This window comes from Dreissena polymorpha, chromosome 9 (genome assembly GCF_020536995.1).
Source record: "Dreissena polymorpha isolate Duluth1 chromosome 9, UMN_Dpol_1.0, whole genome shotgun sequence".
In the NCBI taxonomy this organism is placed as follows: domain Eukaryota; kingdom Metazoa; phylum Mollusca; class Bivalvia; order Myida; family Dreissenidae; genus Dreissena; species Dreissena polymorpha.
The window spans coordinates 5,450,678-5,465,953 of record NC_068363.1 but is presented as its reverse complement, the minus strand read 5'-3'; the positions used below and the strand labels follow the sequence as shown (position 1 = coordinate 5,465,953).

At 35.7% G+C, this 15,276-nt stretch overlaps 1 protein-coding gene across 1 annotated transcript; it reads right to left on the bottom strand.

Annotated features, from left to right (window-relative positions):
- Positions 1-5,025: 5,025 nt before the first annotated feature.
- LOC127845644 (protein O-linked-mannose beta-1,4-N-acetylglucosaminyltransferase 2-like) lies at positions 5,026-15,111 on the bottom strand. Its single transcript, XM_052376673.1, has 3 exons — positions 14,982-15,111; positions 7,283-7,380; positions 5,026-7,163 (listed from the first exon to the last, which is right to left on the bottom strand). Exons 2-3 carry the CDS (start codon positions 7,367-7,369, stop codon positions 5,151-5,153), a joined length of 2,100 nt encoding a protein of 699 aa, XP_052232633.1. The 5' UTR covers positions 7,370-7,380; positions 14,982-15,111; the 3' UTR covers positions 5,026-5,150.
- Positions 15,112-15,276: the final 165 nt, after the last annotated feature.

Sequence of the window (15,276 nt, the reverse complement as noted above, 5' to 3'; positions counted from 1 at the left end):
AAAAAAAGAGGTACTTGTGGGAGAGATGGCCTGTACCTGGCATTTATCACAAGTGTGTGAGATAAGCATAAATGTTACAGAAATATTCATTACTTCCAGCTTGAACATAATTTAATGGCAATAATAAGCTTATTAAAAAAATGCAACACTGCCCTCCTTTCAGAATGGAGCCTCCTGGCGACAAGATAAACAAGAGGGCCATGATGGCCCTGAATCGCTCACCTGACTAACCAAATACAATCCCAACCCAGATTTCATCAAGATAAACATTCTGACCATATTTCATAAAGATTGGATGAAAACTGTGACCTCTATTGTCTACACAAGGTTTTTCTAAAATTTGACCTATTGACCTAGTTTTTGACCCCAGGTGACCCAAATACAATCCCAACCCAGATTTCATCAAGATAAACATTCTGATCAAATTTTATAAAGATTGGATGAAAACTGTGACCTCTATCGCAAACACAAGGTTTTTCAATTATTTGACCTTGTGACCTAGTTTTTGACCCCAGATGACCCAAATACAATCCCAACCCAGATTTCTTCAAGACAAAAATTCTTACCAAATTTCATGAATTTTGGAAATAAGGAAATTCCTTTTTTGTGCTATCCTGGGTATATGAGTACTTGCCCTGATACACTATGATAGTATTTAATATGTGTTGCAACAATTTTTTTTTTTCAAAATGATGTAACAAGAAGCAATATTTATGTATTATTTTATTAAATGATAGCTTTCTAATTGCTTTTAAGCTCCTGTCTTTTAGCTGATCTGTGATATTTGTATTTCGTGTTATGCAGTAATTTTTAATTATGTTGTGGACCATGCCATATGTATTTTATATACTGAAATAAATCTATCTATCTATCTATGAAGATAAGATGAAAGCTGTGATCTCTATTGTCTACACAGGGTTTTTCTATTATTTGACCTAGTGACCTAGTTTTTGACCCAAGGTGACCCAAATACAATCCCAACCCAGATTTCATCAAAATAAACATTCTGACCACATTTCATAAAGATTGGATGAAAACTGTGACCTCTATTGTCTATACAAGGTTTTTCTATTATTTGACCTAGTGACCTAGTTTTTGACCTAGTGACCTAGTTATTGACCCCAAATGGCCCAAATACAATCCCAACCCAGTTTTTATCAAGATTAACATTCTGACCAAATTTCATAAAGATTGGATGAAAACTGTGACCACTACTGTCTACACAAACAAATTGTTGACGGTTTTTCTATTATTTGACCTAGTGACCCAATTTTTTTACCTCAGATGACCCAAATACAATCCCAACACAGATTTCAATAAGATAAACAATCTGACCAAATTTCATAAAGATTGGATGAAAACTGCGACCTCTATTGTCTATACAAGGTTTTTCTATTATTTGACCTAGTTTTTGACCTAGTGACCTAGTTTTTGACCTTAGATGACCCAAATACAATCCAAACCCAGATTCAATCAAGATAAACATTCTGACTAAATTTCATAAAGATTGGATGAAAAATGCGACCTCTATTGTCTACACAAGGATTTTCTATTATTTGACCTAGTGACCTAGTTTTTTACTTTAGAAGACCCAAATACAATCCCAACCCAGATTTCATGGAGATAAACATTCTGACCAAATTTGATAAAGATTGGATGAAAACTGCGACCTCTATAGTCTACACATGGTTTTTCAATTATTTGACCTAGTTTTGACCTAGTGACCTAGTTTTTAACCCCAGATGACCCAAATACAATCCCAACCCAGATGTCATCAAGATGAACATTCTGACCAAATTTCATAAAGATTGGATGAAAACTGTGACCTAGCTCTACTGTCTACACACACAAATTGTTGACGGACGCACGCACACACGCACGCATGCACATACGGACGCCGGACATCACACGGTCACAAAGGTCACCATGTCACTTCGTGACAGGTGAGCTAATAACAATTACAAGACACAATCAAACAGTAAAACAAACCACTATTTTTCTCTGTTGCTACTCTAAGAAAAATTTATTGATAAACTTAAGACAACAAGTTATTTTTTCCAGGCCTTTGCCATTCAAAAATTTAATCCACACAAGGACATAACATATTTGTAAATTTATCAATGAACTGTCCCTAAAAAAAAACAACAAAACTAAGAATTATTCCCAGAACAATTTTCATCAACATTAAGATAAAAACCAACCTAACCAACAACAAAACTAAACCCACACAATATCTCTGGCAGATACAAAGAAAACAGCATAACACACCTCACCTAAAGCAAAGCAATGTTAAAGAAGTAATAAGACAAACATATTTTAATTCTTAAAGTTTTTAGAAAACAGTGCAAAATGATTATCTTATCATTACGACGACATCTGCTTAAAAAGGTATTAATTGCATACGATACAAAGTCACAAACAGTAATAAGGCATAGAGATTCACAATGTAAAAACATCAACATTAAAACATCAGTTTATTAAAAAGTTATATTTGAAATTTCATTTTTTTTTGTCATTCAATATTACAGTTCATATCAGTGTGATTTTTTTTCATGGTCACTCATTTTAAAATCCAACATATACAACACACAGTGTCCATAAAGTACTCCCAGCTCAAAACAGTTTCCTATCAGGAAAGTCTTGCCTCAGGATACAGCACCGACCCAAACGCAAGCCCAAGAACCCAGCCAGATAGTCGTCCCATGCATTATCCACGCATAACCCAGCCATATAGTAGTCCCTTGCAGTATCCACGCATAACCCAGCCGTACAGTAGTCCCTTGCAGTATCCACGCATAACCCAGCCATATAGTAGTCCCTTGCAGTATCCACGCATAACCCAGCCATATAGTAGTCCCTCTTACCATGCACAATGAAGCCATATTGTCCTCCCTCGTACCACGCATGACCCGTGAGTTTGGGGAACATAGTAATCCACAATAAAGTACATAAACGCAGAAACATGAAATTAAGCATAAATCCATATGGCAGAAACAGGTAAATCCATAGATGGTAAGATACATCAATCCAGAAATCTGAAGTAATCCACAAGAAGATTAACAAATGCAGACGCCTGAACTCGCACATAAATCCAGGATTGGTATCCCGGACATGCAAAATCAGGAAACTGATGCACTCTGCAACTAAAATCCATTGAAGACTTTTCACAGATTTGAATCAAAACTTATTTTCTAACAGCACATTAACATGGTTTCAGAACTTTAAATCCAGCAGAATAATTCATTTGCTGAACACAGTAATCTAAAACATTCATCTAATTAGAAAAACCTTAATTTTGATGATGACAATTAATGAATCCAGCACTGAAAAACACAATTTTTAATTGCACAACACATTAATCTAGGAATGGCAACGCAACACGCAAAACCAGAAATCTGATGAACACTGGAACTAAAATCTAGTTTACACTTTTCACAGAATGTGACCAACACTTATTTTTCTAACAGCACATTAACATTGTCTCAGAAGTTAAATCCAGCAGCAGAAAAAAATTTCTTCACACAGTTACTGTAGTTACAGTTACTATACAAAACATTCACCTAATTAGAACACACTTGATTTTATTGATGACATTTAGATTCATCCAAAAATGGAAAACACAATCACTTTTTATTGTCTCCATATTTTGTTTGCAATATCAGACATTTCAATGATGAATTGTTGAACTTTTTCGTTGTTTGGATTTGCCTCAAAGGTCTGGCAGAGCTGCTGTTTGCAGCGCAGACCTGCGGCAGCGCCTCCAGCACTCAGGTTGTTGACCGCCCAAATGAAATTTCTAAATCTTGTTAAGTTGTCTGCAATTGCTCTTTCAATTTTGTCACAACAGCATTTATGAGATGTACTATGAAATTCATCTTGGAGAGGTGTCCCCGCGAAATCAGGTGCGAACGGTACAGAAAAGTTGAGTTCACTAAATGGTAATCTTGCAGCAACTTAACGGAAACATGTTACAAGGTCAGTATCACAATAGGTTTGTCATAGGTATGATTAGTTGATAAGCTAATTAAAATAATTTCGGGACCAATTTAAATTATCCAACAAACTTATATCAGAAGACGTTTGATCAGATGAAGGCGGTATAAGACTGTACCCTGAGTTGTATTCCCGCCAAAAATCTGTCGTAAAACGTGCAACTGATTACTGTAAAACGATATTGTTTATCTTAAAAAAAATTCTCTTACAAAAAATACATCATCATTCTTTTTTAGTATGAGTTTAAATGATATAGAGGCCATTTAACATGTGCATTAATGTGAACAAAATAAATATTTACCGTACACCGGGTTCATGTAAGTATACTTAAGAGTACCCGAGGTACATGTAAGTAGTACCCAAGCCGACAATGACCAATCAAGCACCACTATGGTCATCTTAGTCCAAAAAGCTGGCCTGGATGGTGCCGCTGGCCAGAACGAAGTTGAAGATTTTGCAGTCCAATAAAAAGTGGAATTCAAACCTGTAGTCATAATTATATAATAACCTTAAAAACAAACATGACGAGGCAGCGATTGCGTTCAGGGCAGTCCGTGCGGTATAAACGTTCATGACAGTCCCCAGTGTGTCACCTCCGATATTTTCACAAGTCTCCGCTAAAAATCTTGAGTTAATATGGAGATATTGTGCTGAAATTACGTGTGTATGAAGCTTTATGTATACTTAGCTCGGGATTCCATCTCAGACCAGTTTTGTCAAGATCAAGGTCATTTTTAAAAAAATAGAAACACATATTTCCGCTGAACAGCTTTTATATCGTACGTTGGTATTTTTCAGAATGTGTGTATGTTGGTATGTTCTTCAATTTTGCATGCTGGAAGTTTACATGCAGCTTTAGCTTAAGATTTTATTTGTATCTAGTTGGATCAAGGTCAAGGTGACACAAATTGTTCTGCTTAGTAAGTGGAGTTTGAATGGAGGTATACTGCTGGTCTTTTGTGTGTTGGTAGTTTACATACAGACGATGCTTGGGATTGGACAATCATTTTCATTTAATTAACAACTAAAATGTTAAAAAGCTTTGTCCTGTTGGCTAGTTTCTTGTCTTTAGGTCATGCATAAACACGAAGGTGGTTTCTTAACAATGAAAGGAACATGAAAAATAATAATTTGACTTTAATTCATAGTTCAACAGTTCAGCCAAGATTGCATAAAAATGAATCACTATATGGACCATTTATATTATCATTAAATTTTCCTCTAATCCATACATGGAATTTCTGAGGTAGGTGCAAGTAAGATCTTGCAGGTAACTCAACATCAAAATTGTTAATGTCAACTGTCCACATTTTAATATTGCCATTTGTTCCTGTTTGCCCATCTTGAAGGATAATGTCGTACTGAAGATCACTATATAACACATATTCCAATATCCATGGGGTTTCCCAAGTTAAAGAAACATTACATAAATCTGCACCTTTTCGACAAGTATACACACAAGACACATTTATAATTTTTGAAGGGTAAACCGCAGGCTTAATAAAATTTTGTTCCGTCTCCAATTTGCTGTTGCTGAGTATCTCCATCAATACTGCTAAGACCTGATTAATATCCGTGACTGTGTCTTGGTAAATGTGATACAGCCAAGAGGGATCACTGCAGCACAAATGAAGTGGAACCTCTTTCTGATTCTGAATGGCCTCCCTTGCAGCCTCTTCCAGGTGACTCAATCCTCCAATTTCATCTGACCAATCAGGGTGCCCCACTGAATTCTCTTGTTTCTGATTGGTCCAAGACTTGTACTTTAAGGACATGCCATCTATTTCACACAAAGTTTTATATGGTGTGTAGTGTTCAGCCTTTATGGCATAGGGAAATAACTCCAACACTAATGAACCTGGTTTTAAAAACATACTCAATACAAGCAGAGAGCCATGCATCCCGATGACTCCCATACTGTTCTTCACATAGCTTATAATTTCTGCTAATGAGTGTACAGCCCCATCCAACGACACAACCTGTATTCCTGTAGACTTCATGATGGCTAATGTAAGATCAATTTCATTCAATATCTTTCTATTTTCTTTCCTGGTAAATAACACCACATAGTTTGACGCCACCACTGTCCTGGAGTTGCTTGGCATATTTTGTTTAATAAATGCTGCAGTTCTTCTGATGTGTGACCCTTTCACTTTTATGTTTGCCAAAGGACCCTGAGGTTGGGTAAATCCATAGTCATACCACAGTGTCGTTTTTGATAGACCAACAAACATGGATTTAAAACATGTAAAATCTGTTGGAAAATCTTTAAAATCACTTTTAAACATTATTTCATGTTTTGAAAATATTGAATAATATTTATCAATTTCTGATAATTGATTGTCTTCCTCTTCAAAAATGAACAATTTGACATTATACGGCTGATTGCTTTCCCAAGAATGATGCGACTGAACAAACTGCAATGTGTCATGCAATGGAAGCAAATCATCATGAAACATGTGCATAAAATTGTCTGGTAAAAAACGCTGAAACAACAAAGTCATTTCGTTGACCCACTTTATATCAATATTCCCTGATACTTTGCTGGGCAGGGTTGCTATGGTAATACTTTTTGCATTGTGACCGGGCACTGATACCAAACTTACAGATACAGACCCATCTTTTGTCAATGCATTATCAAAAATACTACTTTCATCTACAAAAATAACAAACTGTTGGACACGAGAACTGTAACATATGCTCTCGAACTTGCAAAGTTCATTTTGGCCTTCATAGCACATTACTGAAGATGAAAACTGGGCTTTGCTTGCCAGGCTATCAGCCAATTGTGATGATTCCCTGAAATCCTGAAATTCATCTTTTAAAGTATCTGAATCAACAGACTTATATTTATTTTTATTATCAATATGTTTAAAACTTTCATTTTCTTGGCCATGTTTTTCAGAAGGATTTTTTTCATCATGCCTCTTTTCATTCTCATAAAATACATTATTCATGACTTCATTCTTGCCAGCAGCGTCCTTTGGGTTTTCACTGCTTTCAATAGTGATATGTTCGCCATCTGAGAGGAGAACATTATTAAGAATATGTTTTTGTTCGTTGTCTTTCGGTGAAATATCTTGTCTCTCATCACCTTCTGCCACCTTGACACATTGATCACAATTGCTTTGTCCGTGAAGTTTGGATATTTCTTCCTTTAACTCATTGACCTGAAAATAATTTACACTGTAAGTATCACAAAAAATATTTTAAAATAAAATTTAATCATTTTAATTATTATTTAAATGCTGATTGAATCAGCTTGAAAATGTATGAACTAATTATGCACCTGACTATTTAGCTGTACAATCTGTTTCACCAGAGCTGCAACGATTGCCATGGAAACCATGTGACCCAGCATGTGCAGTGATGTCATTCTGTGATACACTGAAAGTATAAAAATAAGAAAACATACATATGAGCCTCACTCTTGGAAAACAGGACTTACTTCATATGCCTAAAGGGTAGTCTTAGATTAGAAAACAGGACTTACTTCATATGCCTAAAGGGTAGTCTTAGATTAGAAAACAGGACTTACTTCATATGCCTAAAGGGTAGTCTTAGATTAGAAAACAGGACTTACTTAATATGCCTAAAGGGTAGTCTTAGATTAGAAAACAGGACTTACTTCATATGCCTAAAGGGTAGTCTTAGATTAGAAAACAGGACTTACTTCATATGCCTAAAGGGTAGTCTTAGATTAGAAAACAGGACTTACTTCATATGCCTAAAGGGTAGTCTTAGATTAGAAAACAGGACTTACTTCATATGCCTAAAGGGTAGTCTTAGATTAGAAAACAGGACTTACTTAATATGCCTAAAGGGTAGTCTTAGATTAGAAAACAGGACTTACTTCACATGCCTAAAGGGTAGTCTTAGATTAGAAAACAGGACTTACTTCATGTGCCTAAAGGGTAGTCTTAGATTAGAAAACAGGACTTACTTCATGTGCCTAAAGGGTAGTCTTAGATTAGAAAACAGGACTTACTTCATATGCCTAAAGGGTAGTCTTAGATTAGAAAACAGGACTTACTTCATATGCCTAAAGGGTAGTATTAGATTAGAAAACAGGACTTACTTCATATGCCTAAAGGGTAGTCTTAGATTAGAAAACAGGACTTACTTCATATGCCTAAAGGGTAGTCTTAGATTAGAAAACAGGACTTACTTCATGTGCCTAAAGGGTAGTCTTAGATTAGAAAACAGGACTTACTGCATATGCCTAAAGGGTAGTCTTAGATTAGAAAACAGGACTTACTTCATATGCCTAAAGGGTAGTCTTAGATTAGAAAACAGGACTTACTTCATATGTGTAAAGGGTAGTCTTAGATTAGAAAACAGGACTTACTTCATGTGCCTAAAGGGTAGTCTTAGATAAGAAAACAGGACTTACTTCATATGCCTAAAGGGTAGTCTTAGATTAGAAGACAGGATTTACTTCATATGCCTAAAGGGTAGTCTTAGATTAGAAAACGGGACTTACTTCATATGCCTAAAGGGTAGTCTTAGATTAGAAAACAGGACTTACTTCATATGCCTCAATGGTAGTCTTAGATTAGAAAACAGGACTTACTTCATATGCCTAAAGGGTAGTCTTAGATTAGAAAACAGGACTTACTGCATGTGCTTAAAGGGTAGTCTTAGATTAGACTGTGTAATCTACACTGGCTAATCAGGAACAACACTTAACCCTTAAATGGTATTTTATGTTAAAATGAAGTATCATCTTTTTCCATTTAAGTTTTTGCGGAAAGAGTTGTCCCAGATTAGCCTGTGCAGACTACACAGGCTCATATGGAACGACAATTTTCAATCATGAATTTAACCATATTTTCATAGAGCATGGCTCATATTGATATTTAGTGTCTTGTTCTGTGAAAGCTGGTCATAATGCATGTGCGTAAAGTGTCGTCCCAGATTAGCCTGTGCAGTGCGCACAGGCTAATCAGGGACGACACTTTCCGCTTAAACTTGATTTTCGGTAAAAAGGGACTTCCTTTAAATGGAAAATACCATTTAAGCTGAAAAAGTGTCTGGGTCGACACTTTACGCACATGCATTATCCCCAATTTTCTCAGAACACGACACTATCTATAGATCAGATTATTATGATTGTCCAAAGCCTTGCTGACAATAGCAGAAATCAGGCCTAACATATAAAGATTGGCTCATGTCTGACAGATTACATTTCAGATGATAGTGACCACGATACAGATGCCTTGCCTGGCAATACATAGCAGAAACACAGAGTTCTGGGTGAAACCATTCCATACAATATAAAACATGCCCTAAATGTATAACAATGGCTTTGTGATCAGGTGTGGGAGTGTCACAGTGAGTATCGGTACTCCTACAAAAAGCTGCAATTTGATTCCCTGATATCAGTCATTTCCTATCAAAAATTAATTGTAAATTGTCAATCATGCCACAATACCCAATCAGTTGCATATTCTGAAATCTTTAAAGCAGAGTTATAAATGACATAATGTCCACTGTCAATATAACATAAATACAATAATGTTTTAATGAAAACTAGTTGTTATGATAATAAGTGACATTGAGTAACAGAGTTTTACGGTAACAAAAAAGTAATATATTGTTTAAGGTACTTATTGAACATTTGGTACCCACATGTATAATTGTCAATATACTCCATGGACATAATGATCATCACATTGAATATACTGGTATTCGATAAGGGTAGGGTGGGACAGCCGGCATGCAGGTGCGTCAAACAGTTGGTTTTTGAGTAATAACTTAACTTTGCCATTACAATTCTTTAAGTAACTTTGGATACAGAGAGCTTGCATGGAGTCCTAGCATGAGATAGTTGTTTGGGGATGTCAGTTAAATGTCAAGGTCACAGTTACTACCAAGAGCACCGCCTTGCAGGTGCAGACCGCTCATCTATTTTTCTTTTTAAGGTGAAGGGACCTATCTCAATACTTCAATCACAAAGGAGGGAGGGGTGGGGTGGAGAGGGGTGTATAGTGTGCGTGTGTGGTCATTTATTACATGATATTCCAAAAATAGGGAAAAAAATGCAAAAACAAATATTTAGAAAAATTGGGGGGGGGGGGGTATTCTTGGGTGGGATGGTTGGACGGTATTTCAAACATAAAATAATAAAAAAATATTTGTTTTTTTAACCATGTTTAAAAAAAAGTGTGTGGGGGGGGGGGGCGGGGGGGGGGTATAGTGTGAGGGTGTAGTCATTTAATAGATGATCTTTAAAAAAAAATGAAAACAAAAATTTTTTTTGGGGGGGGGATTCTGGGGTGGGGTGCGTGGGGTATGGTTTGGGTGGAGTCTATTGTTGTATGTCAGGTAAGAGTTGTTATGTCAAAGTATCAATCAAATCTAATCATAAATAAAGAAGTTATGGCAATTTTAGCAAAATTTAATCATTTGACCTTGATAGTCAAGGTCATTCAAAGGTCAAGGTAAATTTCAACTTGCCAGGTACAGTACCCTCATGATAGCATGAAAGTATTTGAAGTTTGAAAGCAATAGCCTTGATACTTTAGAAGTAAAGTGGATCTTAACACAAAATTTAACCATATATTCAAAGTTACTAGGTCAAAAAAGGGCCATAATTCCGTCAAAATGACAACCAGAGTTATGCAACTTGCCCTGTACTGTCCCCTTATGATAGTTTGCGAGTGTTCCAAGTATGAAAGCAATATCTATGATACATTAGGAGTAAAGTGGACCTAAACACAAAACTTAACCAAATTTTCAATTTTCTAAGTATAAAAAGGGCACATAATTCTGTCAAAATGCCAGTCAGAGTTACATAACTTTGCCTGCACAGTCCCCTTATGATAGTTAGTTAGTGTTGCAAGTATGAAAGCAATAGTTTTGATACTTTAAGTGTCAAAATGCATGCCAGAGTTATGTAACTTTGCCTGCCCAGTCCCCACATGATAATAAATAAGTGTACCAAGTTTGAACGCAATAGCATTGATACTTTCTGAGAAAAAGTGGACCTAAACACAAAACTTAACCGGACGCCCACGCTGACACCAACGCCAAGGTGATGACAATAGCTCATAATTTGTTTTCAAAAAATAGATGAGCTAAAAATGGGAAAACGGCTTCCCCTACCGGTAAATAAGTTAATGTCAGTTTTAACGGATAAATTGCATTTAAATGTTGTGTGTGTTGATGGACATTTTCACAAAGGAAGTTCCTGGCCTTTGTGAGTAAAACTCCTCTAGCTCAAACACAGAATAAAGTTGTTACAATATATTAACTAACAAGACGTACACATAAATTTACAATGTTCTATAATGGATTTCCTCAAGTTTCTCTCTGTCTTAATGTTTAAATTATATTCCTTAAATTATTAGCCTGACATGTACTAACTGAGTTTTAATCTGTGAATAACAATATACATTATATTAACAAGAGCTGTCACCATAGGATGACTTATGCCCCCTATAAACGCTTGATAGAAGTTATGAGCTTTTTTCGAAACCTAAACGCAGATTTCGAAATCTAAACGCGGACCCTAAGTTCAAGGTCAAGGTCACAGGGGTCAAATTTGTGTGCGTATGGAAAGGCCTTGTCCATATATATGCATACCAAATATGAAGGTTATATCTCAAGGGACATAGAAGTTATGAGCATTTTTTGAAACCTAAACGCAAAGTTTGACGGAAAGACGGACAGACAGACGGACAGTCCGATCACTATATGCCACCTTTTCTTCCAAAGGGGGCATAAAAAGAGGCATAATCAACACATATGACATGGATTATAAATACAGAAGGCACTATTAATATTAATCCTACAAACTGTGAACAAGCATATCATTTAAAGTTAATTGCTGAATGCAAGTGACGTTAAAACTGGTACTTTATAATCTGCATGTTTGTTTCATAGGATTTAAATGAATAACAAATCTTAACAAAATTGAGAGTGTACAAATCTGTCCTTTGTTATAATATATTGTATCGAAATGTGTTTAACTAAGTTGTACTACAAGAGTTTGATTTGTGCTTTGTGGATGCAGTAGAATGTATCCTTGTACAAAGTTTCTGTTATCATTCTTCAGTCTTCAGAGGCTGTAAGAAATAGAGCAAATCTTTGTTCCGTAAATAGAAAATGTTTACAAATTTTACATCTAGTTTGTTTTCAAAGTAGTCTAAATAGTCTTGATACTTAATGCTAACTTGACATCTTTTACAGATGAAAATATCCCCAAATTGTTTTAATAGATTTCTGGTACTTTGAACACTTGGACACTAAAATTATGTCTGAAGTGTTCAAAATTATTCATGTTTTTGAGTGTTTGGTTTGTGATTAATTCTCGGGTACCATATGTATAATTGGTATTCAGTTGTAATAACATTGGGTAAGAAAAAAATTTGCTCTTCTGATAAGAGTTTTCGGAGTTTCATTTGTTGGTATATTACATAATGCAATAAATTAATAACATATCAGAAAATTGGCTATTACAACTTTAAATTATTAAATCTCTTTTTCTTATCACATTTTTTAGTTAACATCAAACAATCAACGAACAGTTTAGATTGTTTTTAAAGAATTTGAGGAAAAAAGATACTTTGTTACAAGAGTAATATGACCCTATAACGGATATGCAATCAGCAAAAAAAACTGTTCACAGAACAAGCATATTCACATAGTAACAAACCTTAGCAACCAATCAGAAGGGCAAGACCGATCAGAAAAATTGTACATTATATAGATTACTACAGGGAACCTTATCAGTCAAAATATTGTCTAACAGAACAAGCACATGTGCACAGAAACAAACCTAAGCAACAAATCAGAAGACTTGACATGAAAAATCTCGTTTCCAATTGCAACACCCAGAGGGTCAATAGCTGGGAGTTGGATTATTGCAACTACTACGAAGAGCTAAATATTGCCAGCAATTAGTCAAAATATTGAAATTTGCATACAGTATTGTATGTTGATGTCCAAGGATAACATTTAACTTCAGATGGACATAATCAAACCTGTGTTTTAAAATCTTTTCACTAAAAATATTCAGTGCATACATTAAGGGTGCCGAAATTAAACTACAGTACAGCTTACGCGGCACAAACATAATCCGCAGCTACGCCACGGCCAGATTATTAGTATGCGGCGGCCGAAACGTGTGTTCACGCGGCGTATCGCCGTGGCACTCGGCATCGATCCGCGCAATGATGCCGAGTCTGTGTTAACCTCGCGTACTTTCGCGGAGTAAATCCGCCGCATACGTACGCGGCGGATCGAGTGAAAAAATACCCACCTACATGTACATACATGTATGTGTAGCGTAGAATTAATTATGCGCAACTGTTAATGTTTCGTTCGATTATCATTATAAAATTTGTAATCCGAAACACACTTCCGAATTTTAATGCTAACGCGACCTTTGACAAATTCTAGCGTCAAATAAACAGTGCTAAAATATCCTTTGTTTCATAAAAAGCGCGCGAAAATTATGCAGACATGTAGAACGTCCTTTGGAAAGTTTGGGTGTATTTTGTGTTGTATAAATACATGAACATCACGTCAGGCGTAAATCGCGTGTTCAGTGGAAAAAAAACGCCCCGATTAGACGTTATTTCATCATCTCTATAAATAGTAACAAATGCCAAAATGTATTTGATACTTAAGGAAATATCGAGAATGTTTGTGTATCGTAAATATTTACCAGCATTTGCTTTAAAACTGGAATATACGGGATTATCGGGTAATTAGTAGCGATATTAACTGTATAATATGAACAAAATAAAACCTGTTTATATACGCATATTCAAACAATAGTTATAATAAGCTGATAATTAACAAAACAACAAATACGTCGTCACCGTCTTGATTATTGATGTGGCTTCAAACTGCTAATTTTCTCAGCTTAGATTTAATAGCAAAATCAACATGCAATTAATTTATAAATCCACCATATGCTGGAGCCTTGACCACTTGTATGTGCGAAAACATAATTACTTGACCTTGTTTATGTGTGAAATACATACACTACGGGCGGGAAACAAACTTAATTGGCCAGACACATTAACTATGCTTACATGTATATGCTAATACAATACGCGCACAATAAATTTATTATGATTTTAATTATTATTATAATTGTTCTTTCAAAATTTGTTAAATACATGTAACTAATAATTTTTAAAAGATTTTTTATTTCATGATGCGCATCGACTCGGCATCATGTCGCGGATAGCGGCATGCCTCGGCGGACAGATGCGAAGTTTCGCGGCGAAATGCAACTTTCCGCCGCATACTGACGCGGCTTCAACGACTGAGGCGGCATCGACTCGTTTTGCCTTGCCGCCGCGGATCGCGAAATACGTTTGTTTCGCTTTGGCTGTACTGTAAATTCACGTCTCATTAAGAAGACTACAGTGACCTTTGACTGTAGCAGATTATCGGATATTACCATTAATGGCAATATAACAAGAGCACAGCATAAAAAACGGGTGCCACGCTAGGCTGCGGGTGCGGTTTTGAATAAATGAATTGAAAGCTTGTCAGATTATTTTTTTTTAGAGGTCACAGTGACCTTGACCTTTAACCTAGTGACCCACAAGTTGGTGTGGAATGTAGAACTCATCAAGGTGCAGCTACATATAACGTTTAAAAGTTGTTGGTTGAAGCACTTTCATTTAAGAGCAAATGTTCAAAACCCTGACAAAATGTTAATGTTTTAGCACGACATGGACGACGACGTACACGACACAACGAGCTGGCTATGACAATACCTCGGATTTTCTCCGAAAACAGCCGAGCTATAAATGATGCAATAATTTATTGAATGATAAAGCACGTCAATAATATTAATGACATTTATATTTTGAACTACATACTACAGTGTCCGAAATTAGAATATCCGAAATTAAAACCAATCGTTCATGCATCAAACTTTGAGCAATTTTATTAGCGCACTTTCATAAAATGATCATAATAAGTTCAAACAAAATAAAGTATCAATGTATACAATTACATACAGTATATTGTTTTCGAATAATTGTCTGCATTTGAAAAAATCTTTGCACAAATATTGTTTTCGTTGTTGTTGTGTGGTAAGGTTAACACTCACTAACATTTTATAAGAACATTATCAAATCTATTACGTGCCTGTGGGAGATCGATTGTGGACATAGGCCTATACCACATTCAGTCGTGCCTACCGCGAATAATAAAGTCATAAACATTAAGATTGTGGAATGGTGATCTACTTTATATTGCGGCATGGTTATATACATGTTGTTCTAATAAGTGACGAATTAATATAACCATACA

Coding starts and splice junctions, on each gene's coding strand:
- LOC127845644 (XM_052376673.1), bottom strand. CDS start 7,369: ATGACATCACTGCACATGCTGGGTCACATGGTTTCCATGGCAATCGTT. Junction 7,164..7,282: donor TTGTACAGCTAAATAGTCAG/GTGCATAATTAG, acceptor AATTATTTTCAG/GTCAATGAGTTAAAGGAAGA.